The 21848-nt window shown below is 36.5% G+C and overlaps 1 protein-coding gene across 4 annotated transcripts in view; it reads left to right on the top strand.

The window, feature by feature from the left end:
- Positions 1 to 21848, top strand: part of CNTN1 (contactin 1) — a 421509-nt gene that overhangs the window by 251339 nt on the left and 148322 nt on the right. For all 4 annotated transcript variants that reach the window (XM_069584608.1, XM_069584609.1, XM_069584610.1 and 1 more), the window contains 6 exons: positions 492 to 587; positions 8874 to 9080; positions 11589 to 11688; positions 11838 to 12019; positions 14958 to 15082; positions 15726 to 15843. In XM_069584608.1, the coding sequence (XP_069440709.1) occupies positions 492 to 587; positions 8874 to 9080; positions 11589 to 11688; positions 11838 to 12019; positions 14958 to 15082; positions 15726 to 15843 (828 nt within the window). The remainder of the gene's footprint in view (positions 1 to 491; positions 588 to 8873; positions 9081 to 11588; positions 11689 to 11837; positions 12020 to 14957; positions 15083 to 15725; positions 15844 to 21848) is intronic.

Genomic DNA, 21848 nt, shown 5'->3' with positions numbered 1-21848 from the left:
AAAGTGTGAGTTCCAAATACACAGAACACAGTGAAGGAAATAAAAACTGAGGAAAGTCCAGAATTTGAAAAAGAGCAAGATTATTGACCTTCACGTTCCTCAGCGAGGATTCTGCCCTTCATCCTTACTCCTTCTCCCCACTGGAGTCCTCTCTCAGACTTTCTCTGGTAAAGCCCTGGATTTGTCTGTTCACATCATATTTCCAGATACTCTTACAGAGAGTCTTCCTAAATCTGAAGCAAAGTTTAGGAAATGCACAGTCTTCCGGGTTGTCACAACAGTTACACAGATGCTGCCAATGTCCATATTCTGTAATGTGTGCACATTCCAGTGTCTGAAAAGGCTGGAGTAAGCTTTGGATAAGCTTCACCAAACCAACAGAGAAATATTGTATATAAAAGTGAATCAGCAGCTGAAAAAGAAACTTTAATGAGTATCAATTTTTCCATTGCCCAGAGAATGAATGTTTTCCTTCTTGCTTTCATGACTAGATCTTGATCCTTTCCCACCCGAGGAACGTCCTGAGGTCAGAGTGAAAGAAGGGAAAGGAATGGTGCTGCTCTGTGACCCTCCATACCATTTCCCAGGTAAACTTAGCTCTTCTATGATTATAAGCATCTAGGAAATGAAGTGGGAACATTTTATTTCTTAATGATATTGGAGCATTTATAATTAAGACTCAATATTTGTATAACCTAATACATCACTTACTAGAGCTTATAGATGCTTGCTTTTTTGATTCTTTAAACAGTTGTCCCTAATTCCAAAGGTCTATGATCATTTCAGCTTATAAATGACATGCATGTTGGATTATGTTCCTAGTAAAGTATTGTTACACTGGAGAAAATATGGTAGATTTTCTACAAATAATTCCTGTAATAGAATAGTACCAAGGAGGAAATAATCATTTTATTAATAATTTGGCATCTAAAATATACTTCTGTAACTGCTGCTAAGTCACTTCAGTCGTGTCCAACTCTGTGTGACTCCATAGACAGCAGCCCACCAGACTCCCCCATCCCTGGGATTCTCCAGGCAAGAATACTGGAGTGGGTTGCCATTTCCTCCTCCAATGCATGAAAGTGAAAAGTGAAAGTGAATTCACTCAGTCGTGTGTGACTCTTAGGGACCCATGGACTGCAGCCAAATATATTAGGAGCTGTAATTAAACACCAGAAAGAAAGAGACATAATAAATTATTAATCTCTTTAGGAGTTCTAATCCACAAACAAAATGTGAGTTCCAAATACATATAGTAAAGAAAATAAAAGCTGAGGAAAATCCAGAATTGGATGCAGAGCAAAATTGTTGACCTTCACATTCCTCAGCGAGGATTCTGCCCTTCATCCTTACTCCTCCCCGCTGGAGTGCTCCCTCAGACTTCCTCTGGTAAAGCCCTGGGTTTGTCTGTGCACATTGTATTTCCAGATACTCGTATAAAGAGTCTTCCTAAATCTGAAGCAAAGTTTAAGAAATGTGCAGTCTTCAGAGTTGTCACAACAGGTACACAGGTGCTGTCAATGTATCTCTGTACACAAGAAAGAGGCTAAACTGAAGTTCATCTGTTACAAGATTCAGCTTTGGAATACATGTTTTCAGTAATTTGATATGGCTAAAATGAAAGCTACAAAACCATTGATTAAAAGATGAACACTGCATATATAATATCTTCATTCATTTCATTTATCAAACATCTTCCTCAAACAATATATTTATACCACTTTTCTCTCATAAAAAAGCATTCTGGGTTCTTATAGTTTTCATCTTATGTCATAAAGTTGTCTCTAAATATCTCTATGTAGAATGATTCATAACAGACTATTATAAATCTGGAATATATTAATATGGAATATACATACATATACATATATACTATTCTGATTGTGTATAAATAATAGACTGTTTATAATCAAATGTTGATCATTTTTTTCTTATAACTGTGGGAGAAAAAGAATTAGTTGGTATACATAGGAGACTCAGTAGACATGAATCTGAGCAAACTCCGGGAGACAATGGAGGACAGACGAGCCTGGCATGCTGCAGTCCATGAGGTCGCAAAGAGTCTGACATGACTTAGTGGCTGAGCAACAACAAAAGGAGAAATTTATGAATTCAAATGTTGTAAAAAAATTTTCAATGAAGGAGTGGTCTTTTTTTTTTTTAAAGAACTGACAAAATTTTGAAAAAATCCCCTCATGTTCATAGTGTTTCCCACAAACCATTGGCATGTGCTTTGAGTGAGATTTTCATTAAAGCGCTTTGAGCAGAAGAATCACAGGGCATCACTTAAGATATAGAAAGACAAATCTGGTTACTGTTCTAAGAAAAGACTCAACAGAGTATAAAAGTGAAACCAGGAGTTCAGTTAAAGGTACTGCCATCATGTAGGCCATGAATGATGGACCAGAGCAGGGGAACTGGAGGTAGGAAGAAGTTGTTAAATTCAAGATATAGTTTGCAGGAAGAGGTAAGAGTACAGGCTGGCAGACTTTGTGTGTGAGGAATAAGAGAAACCCAGGAGTCAAGATGACATCAGAGTATTTGTCATGAGCTCTGGAGAGGACGGAGTTGTCTGGAAGAACAGGTGTGGATGTAAGAGTGAGGTACCTAATTTAAAATTCCAAAAAGAGTTGTTCAGTTGGCAGTTCTATGAATGTGGAACCCAGGGGCAACTTCTGAGGTAGGAGTATCAGTTTGTGATACAGCATTATACAAATTGTTTTCAAAGTCATAGGACTGCATATCATTACCTAGGGAAGTAGTATAGATAGATATAGGGGGAATGGTTCAAGGAACACAAACTATGGGATTTTCCTGAGATGGGTCTTGTTTTCAAGCCTCTGGTGGCATCTTTACAACTTTGTTGACTGAAGAATTTCATGGACCAAGACTAAGGTTGCTAGAAGCTTCAAATCATTAAGCCAAATGAGTATATTACCTCTTCATCCTGATAAAGATACAAATGTTTATATGGGTAGGGGCAGGACTGGAAGGTCTTTTAAATAAGCCAAAGAAACATCATTAATCACAGAACAGAACCTGAACTACTCTTCATCTCCACTTGTGCTCTTAGTGGATTATGACCTCTTTGAACATTAGACATGACACCTTCAGATATAAGAATGGACATATGCTACAAGACCATAGTGTATATGTATGTGTGTACTATTTTACCATTTCCATGTCATAAATCTATCTTTCCACTATATGCAGTTAAGGTTTTATATATTGCAGTTAATATTTCATGGAGTTGGATTCTGAAACTCAAAGAATATTATATATGCAACTATTTATAGTAGTCAAATCTTGTTGGCTCTATTTGGTGATCTGATAACCTAAAATTTACTCCTTACTAAGTCAAGTTAACTTAGCCATAACTATATCTCAGTTTACTTGTTTAAAATTTGAGAGTAATAATTCTTGTGCCACCTACTTCACAGACCTTGTTATGAGATTCAAATTTAATGTTTTTAAATTATAAAATGGATATTTAATTTAAAAGGACTATTATTAAAGTAAATAAAATGTATTTAATGCATTTAATATTATATTTTGAATCATCATTAAAACAAATAAAGTATATCTCACTTCACTAAGAATTTTTTTATTCACAACTATTGAATTCACCTCTGATTTATGCACAGGAAAAAGATCTAGGGGACAATCTCATCATTTACAATCACTACATTTTTCTATGGATTTGGGTGTTCTACAATTTCTTGCAAAGAGGAAACTCTTATTTGAACCAGTTTGTTTATTTATTAGAAATACTTATATTTAACCATATCAATAAAAATGTTGATTCAATTTTATAACAACACTTGATATGCAACAGATTGCCGCGTGCCTAGCACAGGATATGTGTCCAACAAATATTTGAGGAATGAGAAAGTAAAAGAGTAAATAAATGTGTTCATTAAATTGATAGATACATAGTGATTATAATTTTAACAAAAGATAAATTTCCTGTTTAGATCTTGTTTTATTAAATAGAAGCATTAATTCATTAATGTGTAAAACTTTCTAAACCTCTGGGTCCTCAGAAAATGGAAAAATGATTCTTTGATTCCAAGTAATTTTGAGAACCATCAGAAACTGAGTTACACATCTCACAAAATAGAAATCATATATGTGCATATTTGGTAAGAGAATAAAACAAGGCCCATCATATGAAGAGTGAGTACTATTGAGAAAATATAGGATATCTAATAATAGACATGGTGTGGATTTTTAAATAAATAATAAAGTGGGAATACTCTGAAGAGAAAAAACTCATTAAATGTTAAATATGATATTGAATGAATCTCAATAGACTAGAAAGGTAAGCATAAAAATAGACAAGCATGCTAGACCATAGTAGGGAATATATGAGTCCACAGTATAACATGGTATAAATTTCTTTCTAAAAGAATTTAATATATAGGTTACTATAGGTGTCAAAGAAAAGTTAGAAGCTATTGTGATTTTATTGGTATAGGTAAATTCTGTTCTAATGAGGTTAATTAACAATAAGAACAACAACAAAAAGTACAAACATCTTCAAAAAAGTTTGTAGACAGAGAGAGCACTTAAATACTTCAAATATATTTCAAGGAGAAATGTAAAATTATTTATCAAGCTTGGGTAAGTGGTATATTTCAAAGTAATACAATGAAACTGATCAAATGCACTATAATTGGCCCAAACAAATCCCCCCTGTAATATGGTCCAGACTCTCTTGAGGCAAAGAAAAAAATCCCACACACCTATCAATAAAAGCAATGTTTTTGAAACAGTCCTGGTATTTACTCTTCCTAAAAAATAATTTTATAATAATTTATTATTTAAGCCAGACAGCAAGGCTATGAGGAAAATAGCTGCTGACTTCTTCAGAGATGGTGAATTTTACCATTTGCAGGGAGTAAAGGAAGACACATAATCCACTGAATGCCCGTGAGAACTGGGTCAGAGTTTGGCTCTTGATTACCTAAATTAAGCTTCATTCTTAAGTCTGATCAGCAGGCCAGCAACCACACCAATTGTGGAACAGTTTTGGTAGTTCCGGGGTGGAAAAGGAAATTAGAAGATCAGTTCTGCCTTCCTATTGCTAAATAGAGTCCCTTGGACTTCAAGGAGATCAAACCAGTCAATCCTAAGGGAAATCAGTCCTGAATATTTATTCAAAGGACTAATGCTGAAGATGAGGCTCCAATACTTTGGCCACCAAAGAACTGACTCATTGGAAAAGACCCTGATGCTGGAAAAGATTGAAGGCAGGAGGAGAAGGGGATAACAGAGGTTGAGATGGTTGGATGGCATCACCGACTCGATGGACATGAGTTTGAGTAAACTCCAGGGGATGGTGATGGACAGGGAAGCTTGGCGTGCTGCAGTCCATGGGGTCACAAAGAGTAAGACATGACTGAGAGACTGAGCTGAACTGATTGCTATACATCCTTGGGCAAGTCAACCTAGCTAAACCTCTGTGTCCTTATTTTAAAATGACAATAGTGATCTCTAGCTTTGATTTAGTGAGAAAAGATAGCCTCCAACATATTGCAACTATTCTTTTGTCCAAGTAGATGGCTTATCAGTAGACAAAAATCTATTAAATAAATTTATATTATCAATATTACAAGTCCCACAAGGGCAATGACCAAATTTGTCTTGTTTAGTGGCACATAGAAGTGGTACCCCACTCCAGTACTCTTGCCTGGAGAATCCCATGGACGGAGGAGCCTGGTAGGCTACAGTCCATGGGGTCGCGAAGAGTTGGACACAACTGAGCAACTTCACTTTGACTTTTCATTTTCACGCATTGGAGAAGGAAATGGCAACCTGCTCCAGTATTCTTGCCTAGAGAATCCCAGGATGGGGGAGGCTGGTGGGCTGCCATCTATGGGGTCGCACAGAGTCAGACATGACTGAAGCGACTTAGCAGCAGCAGAAGATAACTCAGTAAACTGAAGGGGAGGCCCAATTTTGATCCGTTGGTCAGGAGGATCCATGGAAAATGGAATGGCTACCCATTCCACTATTCTTACCTGGAGAACCCATGGACAGAAGAGCCTGACAGGCTACAGGCCATGGGGTTGCAAAGAGTTGGACACACTGAGCAACTAACACTTTCACGTTGAATATTTAGGAAAATACCCAGTGGCCCTTAAATCAGCCAGACCAATTATTCTGTAGTACAAGATTTATGTTTTTACCAACATCATGGCAATAACTTCTCTGACCTAACTTTTCTCCCTTTAAGATTCAAAGAGTAAAACATCCTGTTCCTCTTCTCTAATGAGTGGTACACAGAAAAATTTCTTAGAATTTAGAGAAACTGAGTAATATGGTAGTTAAAATAGCCTGACCAAAGTCATATTAATATTTAGTCTAGAATTAAAAATACAGGTCTCCACACTGACATAACTATGGAGTACTCACAATATTCTAAATTAGTTTTGTGTGTGATATCTTGAAATATTGTATAGCTAAGAAAATTCTTCTGTAAGGAAATCTGTACTTTCCTGACTCTTTCTGATTTTTTTGGAATTTGTGTCCAGAAATCATTACAAAAATATTAATTTTCTTTATAAGTGAGAATACAAAAATTATTTCAACACTAGACTAACTCATATCTGTTAAATATACTATAAATATTATTTTGATTCACAGTCTGTTAAAATATATGATAAATGTTATTTCTAAATACTATAAACATAGAATTATTTGTTTCACAATTCCAAAAACCTGATTTCAGCAATTTAAGCAGCCTCCAAAGTTTCTGCTTATTTTGTTTCTTCTGTGGTTTTTACCTGACCTTCTTAAATCAGCATAAGGATAACAATTAATATTAATAGAATCATTCACTTCATGGCAAATAGATGGGGAAACAGTGGAAACAGTAAAAGACTTCATTTTCTTGGGCTTCAAAAATCACTGCAGAGGGTGACTGCAGCCATGAAATTTTAAAAATGCTTGCTCCTTGGAGAAAAAGTTATGATAAACCTATTCAGCATATTAAAAAGCAGAGACATTTCTTTGCCAACAAAGGTCCGTATAATCAAAGCTATGATTTATCCAGTAGTCATGTATGGATGTGAGGGTTGGGACCATAAAGAAGGCTAAGCACTGAAGAACTGATGCTTTTGAACCATGGTGTTGAGGATGACTTTTGAGAGTCACTTGGACAGAAAGGAGATCAAACCAGTCAATCCTAAAAGAAATCAACCCTGAATATTCATTAGAAGGACAGATGCTGAAGCTGAAGTCTCTTTGGCCACCTGATGCAAAGAGTCAACTTATTGGAAAAGATCCTGATGCTGGGAAAGATTGAAGGCAAGAGGAGAAGGGGACAACAGAGGATGAGATGGTTGGATGGCATCACCGACTCAATGGGCTTGAGTTTGAGCAAGCTCTAGGAGATGTTGAAGGACAGGGAAGCCTGGCATCCTGCAGTCCAGCCACAAAGATTTGGACATGACTAAGCAACAGCAACAAGAATCATTCACAGATACAAAGGTCTAGAAAGATGTATACTAACAACAAGAATGTTGAGTTGAAGAAATATGGTGATTTCATTTTCTTTCATACTTAACTTTGTATTTTTATTTTTGGAAAACAAACAGTAAACTTCTGTAATTAAAAAGTTCAGATGGAAAAACAGAATAATCATCTTCATTTACTTTTATGAGACTGTATCTTGCTGGAGAAAATTATATAGCTAATTTAAGTGGAATCCCCTGGACTATTATTTTCAATCATACTGGATGTATATAGTATGCAATTCTTTTAGTTTTTCATATTCAGCTCTTTTTCATGCTCCATTTATCAGCGTTACCAGTCGATCACCTTGAGTTCCATTAAGCAAAATGGTGTCAGGTCATGATTATTTCATTTTTAAAATATCTTGATTTTCCACCATCTTGCATCTAAATCTTTTCTAACTTGAACTAAGAGATCTTTTTCTGAGGGTACCTTTTTTTAAAAATTCCCCTGAGGGTATTTTTTCCCTCTGTCACTATCTCCCTAGTGACAGTTGTCTTCACATGGTTATAATGTTTTAAAGGGGATTAGGATTTTGAGACTGAGAAGTATGTATCACCCAGCATTCCTTCTCATACATTACTGCTGTGCATGACTACTGGATTGCCATCCCTCAAAACATAAAGGGGAGATCCGAATGGAAAACCGGGAAAAGCAGCAATTTAATGAGGAAATTCAACTTTTGCCCTAACCAGCCAGTATGCTTAGCCAAAGGAATTTACAACAGTTAAAAGTTACCATATGATCTGCTTCTTAATATTTAAGAAAACAAGTAAAATGCCTTTTTTCCTTTTCTGTAGTTTTTACTTTTTAATGTGGCCAGGATAGGTTGCATAAACTCATTTCTAAATCTGTCATGTACAATAGGAGAATAGAAAGATATAAAGCTACAGTACAGTTGATTTTATCTTTTAAATGCAATAGAGAAGATGGAATTTGAAACTACTAGACCTGGATTCAAAATCCTAATTCTACTTAGTCATGAAATTCTAAGCAAGTCATTTAAAGTGAGTTGCATTTAGCCCATAATTAATTAAAAGAATATTAGTAATTCATGAATAATTAAGAAACATATTATTGCTTAGCATCACTTTATATTCAAACTACAGTAGCTTTTAGAAAATTTGTGCTGTTTATCTTGGCCTGCTTCCAACATTTGCTCTACAAAAGCCTAGATTAGATTATGTGCTAGTTTATTTCTAGAAAACAAGACTTTTCCTTTTGGAGAAGAGCTTAAAACTGAGTCAATAATATTTGAAAAGCCTAGATTAGGTTATGGACTAGCTTACCACCAGAAAACAAAATCTTTGCTTTTGGAGAGAGTTTAATACTTAGTCAACAATATTTTCTTCTAGATGATCTTAGCTACCGCTGGCTTCTAAATGAATTTCCTGTATTTATCACAATGGATAAACGAAGATTTGTGTCTCAGACAAATGGCAATCTCTACATTGCTAATGTTGAGGCATCTGACAAAGGCAACTATTCTTGCTTTGTATCCAGTCCCTCGATTACAAAGAGTGTGTTCAGCAAATTTATCCCGCTCATTCCACTACCTGAACGTAAGTATGTTTGTTCCTCTGTTTTTGTAAGGTTCTCTACTTATGACATACTTATAATAATGAAAAGAAATATCCAGTGGGCAAACCAGCTGACCGCTTCACCAGGACAAATAGAGGACATATACTTTGAAAGTCTTGATTTTTCCTTAGATTTTCACCTAGAGAAGAATTACATCATAAAGTGTCCTAAGGTGGTTGAGTTTGGATTGGTTGCCTCCAGTTCAGTGAGTGTATAGAAACCCAATTGATTTACTAGCAAAATGCCAATATATTGGTTATAAATGGGAATCACCACCATCTTTTTTTTGTTTTTTGGTCAGTCCTACTTCTTAGTCAATTCATGAAAGTGAATGAATGATTATATCAAAACAAGCTGCAGTGATTACAGAATTAGGGTGAAAGGAAAAGCAATCAGATCATTTTTTATTTTTAAGGACTTATTTACATGAAGCAAATAAGTATATAAATTGCCTTTCTTTTGTAAGTAGTGTAGGGTATGACTGCTGTGGTACCTTATTGAATGACAGTTAAGAGTTAACACACTCTGAACTGGCCTTTCTTCAGGCTTCAGCTGAATGAACTGCATTTCATTTTTTAATGGACCTCTTCCTGCGAAAATCAGAATACAGTGCTTTCTTACTTCAGGTTATTTTTATCTCAGTCCTGCTGCAACACTCATATCACTCAATTCAAGCTTCTGAGGAAATACTGGCTCTGTTGTTGACGGACTTAGGTTGCAGTCTTACCTCTAAGTTTTGTATAATAATGGTGGCAAGTCTATCACAGACATTCTATTTTATTATTATTCTCAAGATAGCAGTCATATGATTAGTATTCAATAAACATCTTCGTATTATCTGGCTTTTTTTTCCCCTCTCAAATCTTAGGAAATACTCTCACCAGTATCTCACGGAATGAAAAGGAACCATCATGTGAAAACTTCCCTCATTTTCTTCCCTCAAAATTCAGTGCTTCTTCCCTTCTTTCTCAGTGGAAAAAGTGTTTTTCCTGCTGCTCAAGCTAATTGCTCCAGCTGCTCTGATTTACATTCCATTTGCTTCATTTAAGGCTGTCATTGCATCACTCTTTCTTTTCTGAATCTTCAAACGGTCCTCCATTTGTTTCCCTCTGCATATTCTTTTGTATTCAATGCAAACAGTCTTGAGTAATCAAAACCACTTCTTACTTGCTAAACCCAAAGGACATTTTCAGGTCTGATTCTGTATGAAATTTGACCCTTGTTGATCTCTCCTGCCTCTCTTGAAATCTCCTTTCTTTTCCTATTTTTTATGACTATTTCTGCCTCTGCTTATTTCCCAGCTGCCTCGGTAACAAACTCTATGCAGTATCCTTCATCAGATCTTCCTCATTCTAATATTTCTTTCCAATCTTTTTCTAGATAGTCTCATTCATTTCCACCTTTATTTCACTAGAAGCCCTATGTGCTGACCCGAGATTCACTTCTCCAAAACTTTTCCCTAATCCTACCTGCATTCTGGGCTTGACACGCAGAAGCTTCTCAAGAGTGTTAGATTTGAAATATTCCAAACACATCTTTCATCTCCTCTCTAAACCTCCTCTTCTGGTGTTCTTCATCTCATTGAATAATACTATCATATTTCTCACCAGTAACTCAGGAGAGACTTTTAATCGTCAACTCCTTTCCACTGATATCCTGAGGACAGTGAACACAGCAGTTCTCATTTAGTACATAAGCACTTGGGGAGTTTGAGGAAAATGTGAACCCAAAGATAATGATTCATCTGACCCAGGATGTGACCCAGTAATCTATAGGTTCAGTGAGTATCCCAAGAGATTTTAATGAATTGGATTTTTGATCTGTATCTTGAGACAACATTGATCCAAGAAGCAGTTCTTTTGATTCTGGTTCTAAAACACAACTTAGGTCTGTGTTTTCCTTTCTGTCCCCACTGTGACTCTGCTCTTGTTCAGGCCCTCACTTAGACCTCTGACTCTCTGCTATATTTTTCTTCTCCCTATTCCTTCCCTTAAAACTGCCAACAAATCTTCTACTTAAACTAAAGGTAAAATTTATATTTTGTCTCTTAACAAACCCTATTAATAGCTAACCATTGAGGAAATTGGTCTCAAAATCTTTAATATCAGTTTTAAACCTTTCTATATTGTAGATTCAAGTTCATCTTCAACTATATACACTTCAATATCATTTTGATTCCTAGACTTTTTATAATTGCCTACACACTCCTGAAGTTGTGTCAAAGTATGCTATTTCCTCAACTTGAACTGGTCTGGTTCAAATGTCCTCTTTGCCTGAGATTCCCTCAGCCCTTATTTATTTCCAACAATCCTCCTTGGCCACCATTTTTTTAGAACAATTACTATTGATTTGGTTTATATTTCAGGTCTTTGTGTATCTATTTGTCTTTCAAGTGTTCTAGAGTATAAAGTACACACTCATGTTATGATTCTAAGCAGTGTATTTAGCCTTTTTGCTCTGCTTGCTAATTTTGGTTTTTCTTAAATTAGGAACAACAAAACCATATCCTGCTGATATTGTAGTTCAGTTCAAGGATGTATATGCATTGATGGGCCAAAACGTGACTTTAGAGTGTTTTGCACTTGGCAAGTGAGTATGCTCACAGTTTTCATTAATGTATATAGAGTTTAAATCTTGTATTGTTAGGAAATACATGTTTAAAATATTTAGCTATAAACATAGAGTAAATTGCCTTTTAAGTGCTGTGGACCATTAGCTCTTATTATTTTCTATTTAAGTCCTGTTCCTGATATCCGATGGCGAAAAGTCCTAGAACCAATGCCAAGCACAGCTGAGATCAGCACCTCTGGAGCTGTCCTCAAGATCTTCAATATTCAGCTGGAAGATGAAGGCATATACGAATGTGAGGCTGAGAACAATAGAGGAAAGGATAAACACCAGGCAAGAATTTATGTTCAAGGTAGATACATTGTTTTAATTTTCCACATATTTAATCAATATCTTCCTTAAAACCATTTTCTCACTTGAAAAACTAGCATAAAATGATTAAGCTTAAAAATAGTAATGTGTATTACACTGCAAAAAACGATAAAATATTGATCTTTATGTCTAACTAAGTCACAAACATGAGTAGAGAAGTTAGGAATTTATGCCACTGGTATTACAGGAACATGAATGGATCAATAGTAGTGTTCTTGATACTTTTCAGAAAATACAATTCATATGGCTTGTTGACTTTCTTCAGGCTCTTTCTTATTTGTAGAATAACCTATGCATTATGACATAGTTTAAGCCAGTGATTCACAAACTTTACCATGTTTTAAAATCATCTGGAGGGCTTATTTAAAGACATAAATTGCTGGTTCTTATACTCAAGAGTTTCTGAGTTAGAAGGTCTATTTGGGGTGTGAGAATTTGTATTTATAAAAAGTTCTTAGGAGATAATGCTACTTGTCCAGGAGCCACTCTTAGAGAATTACTGGTTTAAGGAAAGTTTTTCTTTGACACAAGTTTTTGATACAAGTATTTAATTGAAATAAGCTTTATTTGGGAGGAGAGAATATAGTTTCTCAGCCAAAGCTTAAAACTTTACATACTGAAATCCTTCCTACAATGTTCTCCAATGTGAAATTTGCAGGTCACACCTGAATAAACATCTAAGGCTTCAATAAGGTCATTCACTGAAAGTACTGATGAATGTACACAGAGTGCGTCCTCAGAGGCAGACACAGTAGGAGCTAGAAGAGTTAAATATAGGAAATATTTTGTCCTTGAGGAGTTCATACTCTAGTCATACCATATGAAAAACCTCCAAATTTATACAGTCATACACAGTCAAATAAATATCTACCCCTAATGTATATAATTATAAAGAAAATTGTGAGTACAATATGGGGAATTACATATGATATTGATAAAGCATTTAATAGAGGGGTACTTTAGTCTCATCAAAGTATGGACGATAGGAAAAACTACAGATGATGCCAGAGGTGAACTGGAATGCCAGTAGACTAAAGGGTACTGTGGCAGTGTCGAGACCAACCCTTACCTCCTATCCCTAGACTCCAGGCCTCTGTCTATATAGGATGAAGTAAGCATCTCCAATGACCCAGCACATGCAGCCTCATCAGCACCATCTCATAACATCCACTAGAATTAGGATCGTTTTAACTTTCACCTTGTGCATTTCATTTGCCTTAAGAAACCCTTGGACCCCAGGGCCGTCTTATGGGCTACACTTTCATACCCACATAGCTCTGCATCTTTCCTACTCAGACTCTATATTCTCCTCATTCCTAACTTCTGAAGTTCTTTTAACATGCCTCTAGAACACATAGTCCATCATTATCAGAATCCCCTATATCCGTAACTTCTTTGCACATTCCCTTTACTTATATTTTACCTGTTTTTATTTATTTATTTTTTATTCACATTCCCTTTAGTCTTTGCTGCAACTGACACTGTTTCTACTGCAGACCACTCAAGCAGTGGCTGAATTTTCTTTCACAACCCTCATCCCCAGGTGTGACTTGTACACTTGTCCTCCTTGCTCTTTATTGCTATTGCTAGACTATCTTTCTTTTCCTTTAATCATCTAGTTTATAATCTTATGTCAGGTTACCTCCCCAACCCATTGTTCTAATAGTTTCATTATTAACAGCTATCACCACTACGGGTCTTCTCATGACTTCATTCTTGGTGACATAAAAATCACATGGACTATAATAATTTTTCTAATGGTCTTGTGTCCCACTTCCTTTGAACTCCTCTCTTCCAAAGCTCTCGTTCTACAATCTTCCTCAGCAATCCACTCCCAAGGCTGAGGGTTCAGACCTTATTGTTACCAAAAGCACAATCCCTTTACAATCTTAAGTTTAAGTGTTTAAACTCTGATCACCACCTTTCAAGGTCCAATACCTAGATTCCTACGGTCCTTTTAATCTACCACCAACTATAATCAGTTGGTCTTACTCTGTTTTAACTTCCTCTCACTTTCCCTTACTTGGCCATCTCTTTCCTAAACCTGGGTTCAATCATTATCATTTCTCTGCACACCAGCTTAGCTCACTCATCTCTCTCCACTTTGTCTTGCTACTTTGGAAAAGAGTAATACTGGAAAACTCTGGCTCTCTGCCTTAGTGTCAGAACCAAGGAACTTGAATATGACTTGAAATGAGCACTGCCAAGTTGATTAGCCTATGTCTAGTTAAACATCACAGCATCACTAACTTTAAATAGGCCCTTAATGTTGCCTGGTGACTAGACTATTTTTCTTCAGATTTACTTACTCTCTCATTTTATTAGATGACCATATCATGCCTTCATGGTTTCCATTAAACCCACAGTAATTCCTTCTACAACCTTCCTCTAGGCTAATAACGTGGCTTCCTATTTTACAGAGAAAATGGTAGTAATTAAATTAGAACTCTGACAAACGTCTGTTCTGTTTCTACTAACACTTGCATCTCCACCCATCTCTTCTTACTCTAGAGTCAGCTATTCTCTGAGGACAACACCTCCACTTGGGCACTGGACTCTATCCCTCTTACACAATAAATTGAAACATAATTCTTTCAGACCTCAAATATCAGTTTGGAAGATTCATAAGAAAAAGTTCAGTTATTTTAGTGTTATTTATGAATCAGCTTTCCAACAAAACATGGTTCACAAATAGAAAAACAATTATAAATTGAATTAGAATTACCTTGTCTCTAATAATGTAAAGTTTACCTACAGACCTATATACAACTTTGATGATTCTATCATTGATTCTAAGACTCAGAGAGTATCTGATGTATTCTCCAGAAGAAAGTCAACTAAGTATAATATTTGTCATCTTGAGTTGATGACGAATGCTGAGACTTGCATTTGCATTTACAATGTTCTTTACTTTTTAGCATTTCCTGAGTGGGTGGAACACATCAATGACACAGAGGTGGATATAGGCAGTGATCTCTACTGGCCTTGTGTGGCCACGGGGAAGCCCATTCCTACCATCCGATGGCTGAAGAATGGATATTCGGTATGTGTGTTCAAGTGCTTTGCAGTTCTTGAGCCTATGTTCAGGTAACATTTCCTATAATCCCAGGAAAAATTAGCAGGAGTGGCATGTAGGCCCTGAAATATAAAAGTTTCCTTTTAAAAAAAACAACAAAAAAGTGAACATGAAGTATCTTTTTTCAGCTTAAACAGTTTTCTGTAATCTTATGTCTACCTTCTCTTTCTCTCTCCTTATTGTCTCCTTTGTTCCACTTCCCCCTTCTTCCTTTGCATCCATCTCCACTACCTGATATTGTCCTCTTTTTCTTACCACTGTTTCCCTGACCCCACAGAAACAGAGGTAAGAGTGAAGGTCCTACCTTTAGCCCTGGGGACAAGTAGCAGCAGTGGGGTCCTTCTCTACCTTCCCACTGTAATCTCTCAGCTGGGCCGAGAGGGAAAAAAGGTGGACTCTCTGCTCTGTAGGATGAATAGAACAAGAGCCACTGGGCATGGTAAGTGGGTTTTACTTCCCCATACCATGAAAACCCCACTCCACTCGACTTAATTAACAGTGGGGGAAAAATAATGTACTTAAAATGGAAGACAACCAAGCCCAAACCCAAATGAAAGCATTTCTGTTAAAGTTTTTCAAGGAGACGTGTTTTACTTTGTGTTCTTTTCAGTATCATAGAGGGGAATTGAGGCTGTATGACGTGACCTTTGAAAATGCTGGCATGTACCAGTGCATAGCTGAAAACACACATGGAGCAATTTATGCAAATGCCGAGTTGAAGATCTTGGGTCAGTATCACTTTTTGTTTCTGTCAACAATCAACAAGAAAGCAACACATTAAAAAGTATCTTGGGTTATCTAGATTATATTTAATTTCATATTACTTTCTTGAATTAATAGTTTCTTGAATTAGAAATTAAGCATTTCTAAAATGTGGTTTGTATTAGAATGGTATTATTTTCCTTTCATTGAAGAATAGTAAATAAGTTGGAAGCAGTATAGAGTATAAAGGTTTTCAAAATGTTTTTAATGGTAAAGCAAACTTTACACATGTCAGTTTTTGCAAGTCTTGCTTTCTCCTATGTCTGGGCAACTAAACACTGCCAGAACATCACATAGTACAGCTGCTCTCTCAATGCCTGTGAGGCAGCCTCAGAGAGTCTTTGGCACTTAGTAGCTTTATCAGTCGGAGAAGGCAATGGCATCCCACTCCAGTACCCTTGCCTGGGAAATCCCATGGGTGGAGGAGCCTGGTAGGCTGCAGTCCATGGGGTCGCAAAGAGTCCGACACGACTGAGTGACTTCACTTTCACTTTTCACTTTCATGCATTGGAGAAGGAAATGGCAACCCACTCCAGTGCTCTTCCCTGGAGAATCCCAGGGACAGGGGAGCCTGGTGGGCTGCCGTCTATGGGGTCGCACAGAGTCAGACATGACTGAAGTGACTTAGTAGCAGCTTTATCAGTCCCTGGGTTTCATATCCTACAATTGCTATTCAAAACTTCAGTCCCCTTACCCTACACTGAGTTTCTTCTTCATGAAAATTGAAAATCATGGAGATAAAATGTTTCGACTTCCTATCCGTCATTCAAAACTATCTAAATCTTTATTACACTTGTCTTTTAGATACTCTTTATCCAGAGGATGATGTTCTCTGTATTCAACACATATCCCTTCTCTTTGTGTGTATATGTGTGTGTGTGTGTGTGTAAATATGTGTATGCGTATCTCTCAAGATGCCTCTCTTTCTGGTCATGTTTTCCTCTCAAATTCTCCTCTCCATTGTGTTTAGTGACCCAGTGCTGATACTTCCTATATTATTTCTTCTTGATCACGTCATTTTCTCCTTTTCATCCTTCCCTTTGCTCAGTTGAAAATCTTGCTCTTTTCCAGAGTTCCATTGCTCTGGCTGCATTCCGTTTTCTTCCTCATTCTCGCACATATTCTGTGATATTATTCCTGAATTATTATTATTTTGAAATTAAAATTATCCTGGAGGATATCTTCTTCTCCCATTAACTATCAATGACCCCTTAATGTATATCTCTGGGTAAGATTTTTATCCTCAGCTGATATCTCAGTATGAAAAACTTCTTAGCAAAAATGGTCATCTGGGTAAATTCATAGATATCCAAAACTTAGCATGTCTGAAATTAAAGTCACTGTTTCTCATTCATCCAGAACTTTTCCTCTTGAAATGTTTACTGTTCTATAGAATGAAACAATCCATTACATTCTTTTCCCCTATAAATCCTTTTACCCTATAAATCTTTCTGAGATTTTTTTACATTCTTATTTTCATTACAACTACCTTAAATAACACCTTACTATATCATACCTTTTTCATACTACTTGAAGTGGCTATCATTGAGTTTAGTTATATTTTAAGTAATTAATCCAGATGGGTAGGCTTCCTCTTCTGGATATGATTACTGAAAAGATAAAACAATAACTCAGTGCAGCTTATTTGATTTTTGCTACACCAAAGGGTAGTTCTTCAAAACAGTTGTACCACTACAAATTGAGTGACACTGAAAGAATGTGAAAGGCAGTGAAATAATAATCAGAAAGTATTAAAGAAAACTATCTTTTAAAAGAGTTGAAGCCTTCTTAATTTTAACTTTCCCTGATTCTTCTTAAATTTTAAGGATCATATTCCCTTTCTTCCCCTTAAAGTCAAATTCCTTGCTTATATATTCAATCTAGCTTCTTTGGGTATCAAGCAGATGTTTAGGCTTAGGCTTCATACTGTATCACTTTGGTGAAAAGTACAAAGAAATCATTTTGACTTTTAGGAAAGATATTTGGTAAGTTTCAATTATATCCCAAATGTAAATTCTTTTGTTTTCTATTGTAATTTCTTCTTTTTTTAAAAATTAGTTTATCATTTTTTTAATTGGAGGATAATTGCTTTATAATATTGTGATGGTTTTTGTAACACATAAACATAAATTGGCATACATGTGTAACCCCCATCCTGAGGCCCCCTCCCACCTTGCTCTCTATCCTATCCCTCTAGGTTTTCCCAGAGCAGCAGCTTTGGGTGACCGTAATTGTTATACATGACAAAATGATAAGAAAATACAACAGTTCAGATTGAAAGATCTCTTTGTCTTCAAGCCAAAAATCTTCCAATCATTTAATGTCTATTAATGTACTAATTAAGCAAACTGAGCATTTTGAGATTGAGATCAATTCCTAAGCATCTTTATATTTGTTTCAATCTATTTTTTTGTTTATTGCCTATAGAACTGCTGTTTCTCATTCTTCTTTCCTGAGTTATTTAGTTAAATTTTATTTATCTATGAAATGATTATTGTGTACTTTTGCTGTACCATATGTTAGTCTATATTAGCCTTGTCTAACTCAGTGAAACTAAGCCATGCCCTGTGGGGCCACCCAAGATAGGCGGGTCATGGTGGAGAGGGCTGACAGAATGTGGTCCACTGGAGAAGGGAATGGCAAACCACTTCAGTATTCTTGCCTTGAGAACCCCCAAAACAGTATGAAAAGGCAAAATGATAGGACACTGAAAGAGGAACTCCCCAGGTCAGTAAGTGCACAGTATGCTACTGGAGATCAGTGGAGAAATAACTCCAGAAAGTATGAAGGGATGGAGCCAAAGCAAAAACAACAGCCAGTTGTGGATGTGACTGGTGACAGAAGCAAGGTCCGAGGCTGTAAAGAGCAATATTGCATAGGAACCTGAAACGTTAGGTCCATGAATCAAGCCAAATTGGAAGTGGTCAAACAGGATATGGCAAGAGTGAATGCTGACATTCTAGGAATCAGTGAACTAAAATGGACTGGAATGGGTGAATTTAACTCAGATGACCATTATATCTACTACTGTGGGCAGGAATCCCTTAGAAGAAATGGAGTAGCCATCATGGTCAACAAAAGAGTCCAAAATGCAGAGTCAGACATCCCGGAATGTGAAGTCAAGAGGGCCTTAGAAAGCAACACTACGAACAAAGCTAGTGGAGGTGATGGAATTCCAGTTGAGCTATTTCAAATCCTGAAACATGATGCTGTGAAAGTGCTGCACTCAATATGCCAGCAAATTTGGAAAACTCAGCAGTGGCCACAGGACTGGAAAAGGTCAGTTTTCATTCCAATCCCAAAGAAAGGCAATGCCAAAGAATGCTCAAACTACCGCACAATTGCACTCATCTCACACACTAGTAAAGTAATGCTCAAAATTCTCCAAGCCAGGCTTCAGCAATACGTGAACCATGAACTTCCTGATGTTCAAGCTGGTTTTAGAAAAGGCAGAGGAACCAGAGATCAAATTGCCAGCATCTGCTGGATCATGGAAAAAGCAAGAGAGTTCCAAAAAAAATCTATTTCAGCTTTATTGATGATGCCAAAGCCTTTGACTGTGTGGATCACAATAAACTGTGGAAAATTCTGAGAGAGATGGGAATACCAGACCACCTGACCTGCCTCTTGAGAAACCTATATGCAGGTCAGGAAGCAACAGTTAGAACTGGACATGTAACAACAGACTGGTTCCAAATAGGAAAAGGAGTACGTCAAGGCTGTATATTGTCACCCTGCTTAGTTAACTTACATGCAGAGTACATCATGAGAAACACTGGACTGGAAGAAGCACAAGCTGAAATCAAGATTGCCGGGAGAAATATCAATAACCTCAGATATGCAGATGACACCACCCTTATGGCAGAAAGTGAAGAGAAGCTAAATAGCCTCTTGATGAATGTGAAAAAGTTGGCTTAAAGCTCAACATTCAGAAAACGAAGATCATGGCATCTGGTCCCTTCACTTCATGGGAAACAGATGGGGAAACAGTGGAAACAGTGTCAGACTTTATTCTGGGGGGCTCCAAAATCATTGCAGATGATTATTGCAGCCATGAAATTAAAAGATGCTTATTCCTTGGAAGGAAAGTTATGACCAAACTAGATAGCATATTCAAAAGCAGAGATATTACTTTGCCAACAAAAGTCCGTCTAGTCAAGGTTAGATTTTTCCAGTAGTCATGTATGGATGTGAGAGTTGGACTGTGAAGAAAGCTGAGTGCTGAAGAATTGATGCTTTTGAACTGTGGTGTTGGAGAAGACTCTTGAGAGTCCCTTGGACTGCAAGGAGATCCAACCAGTCCATTCTAAAGAGGTCAGTCCTGGATGTTCTTTGGAAGGAATGATGCTAAAGCTGAAACTCCAGAACTTAGTATTTTGGCCACCTGATGTGAAGAGTTGACTCATTGGAAAAGAGTCTGATGCTGGGAGGGATTAGGGGCAGGGAGGAGAAGTGGACAACAAAGGATGAGATGGCTGGATGGCATCACTGACTCCATGGACATGAGTTTGAGTGAACTCCGGGAGTTGGTGATGGACAGGGAGGCATGGTATGCTGCGATTCATGGGGTTGCAAAGAGTCGGACACAATTGAGCGACTGAACTGAACTGAACTGAAGCTCAATAAAGAGAAAAGAGAATATACATGCATGCACATGTGTATATATATGTATGTATATGTATACGTACACATATATATGAACATAGTCTAGATTCTGTCACTAGAAATTCAAATATTACATAAGCATAAAGTCATTCTAATGACTGGACAAAAGCAACTATTTCATTAAAACTAAACTGATTCAAGAAAAATTCTCATTTTATAAATGAATTTAGACTTTTTAAATATAATTCTAAAAAAAAAAATAAATAAATAAATAAATATAATTCTATTACATTTTCTCTCATTTTACAAACAGTATGTTACCCATAATATTTATTGAACCTAGACAGAGTACCACATGCTGTGTCTGGTATACAACACAAGTTGGTTGTTTACTTATATATTTATCGTCAATTATAAAACACAAACTAAAAGAACAGTGGAATAACCTATATCTTTTCCATAAGAAGTGTGTTCCTCAGAGTATGTTCCTCACTTCCTAGAAGTGCTGAATTTCAGTTTCACCCCAGACCTACTGAGATCTCAGCAGCATTTTTATCGAGATCCTCCTATGGTTCTGATGCTCTGATAAAATTTGAGAATCATGGAACTAGATGATGAAGCACCAAGACCTGGATAAAGATATACTTAGACTCAGAAAAAGCTGTAGAAAGGACAGTTACAGATGACTGGAATATGTGGAAATAGAAGGAATTCCCCCAGAGTCTGGGGGAAGATGAAGAGTTTGAGAAATGAGCCAGATGTGGGGACACTAAAGAAAGTGAGATATCATTAAGAAAGTGATTCTAGAATCTAACCTGTTTTCATAATTTTTGTTCTATACTTTGAGGTAAGGAGATGTACCATGTACTCCTCAGTTAATTGAAAACATCATTCCCATAGCTGTTTGTAGGTTGGTCTTAAAGGCAAGGGTCTGTTTATTAAGGCATCTCATAGTGTCTGCACATAGTTGGTGCTCAATAAATGTTTGTATAATGAAAAAGTAGTCTTCTAGTTTACTGAAAAGAGCATGCTTGTGAATCAGATGAACTAGATTCAAATGTAACTCCCACCTGATAACCCTCTGCCTGCTATACCTTTGGCAAGTTACATAATCTTAATAGATATTAGTTTTCTCACTTGTAAACTAGAGACTGTTCAAAGTATGGTTAAAGAATACTAATTATAAATATGTGTCAGTATTAATAATGGTGCTCCATTTCCTCCAGCCTTTCACTTAACTTCCCTTGTGAAATTGAGTCAAGAAAATTGAATTAGATGTTACTTAAAAATTGCATTTGACTGCAACTAAAATTTATAATAATCCAGTTATCACCAAGAATTGCATATTTAAAATGGGCAAGATTTA

The sequence above is a fragment of the Ovis canadensis genome, chromosome 3 (assembly GCF_042477335.2).
Source record: "Ovis canadensis isolate MfBH-ARS-UI-01 breed Bighorn chromosome 3, ARS-UI_OviCan_v2, whole genome shotgun sequence".
Taxonomy (NCBI): domain Eukaryota; kingdom Metazoa; phylum Chordata; class Mammalia; order Artiodactyla; family Bovidae; genus Ovis; species Ovis canadensis.
The sequence above is the reverse complement of the archived record's forward strand: the minus strand, read 5'-3'. Positions and strand labels throughout refer to the sequence as shown.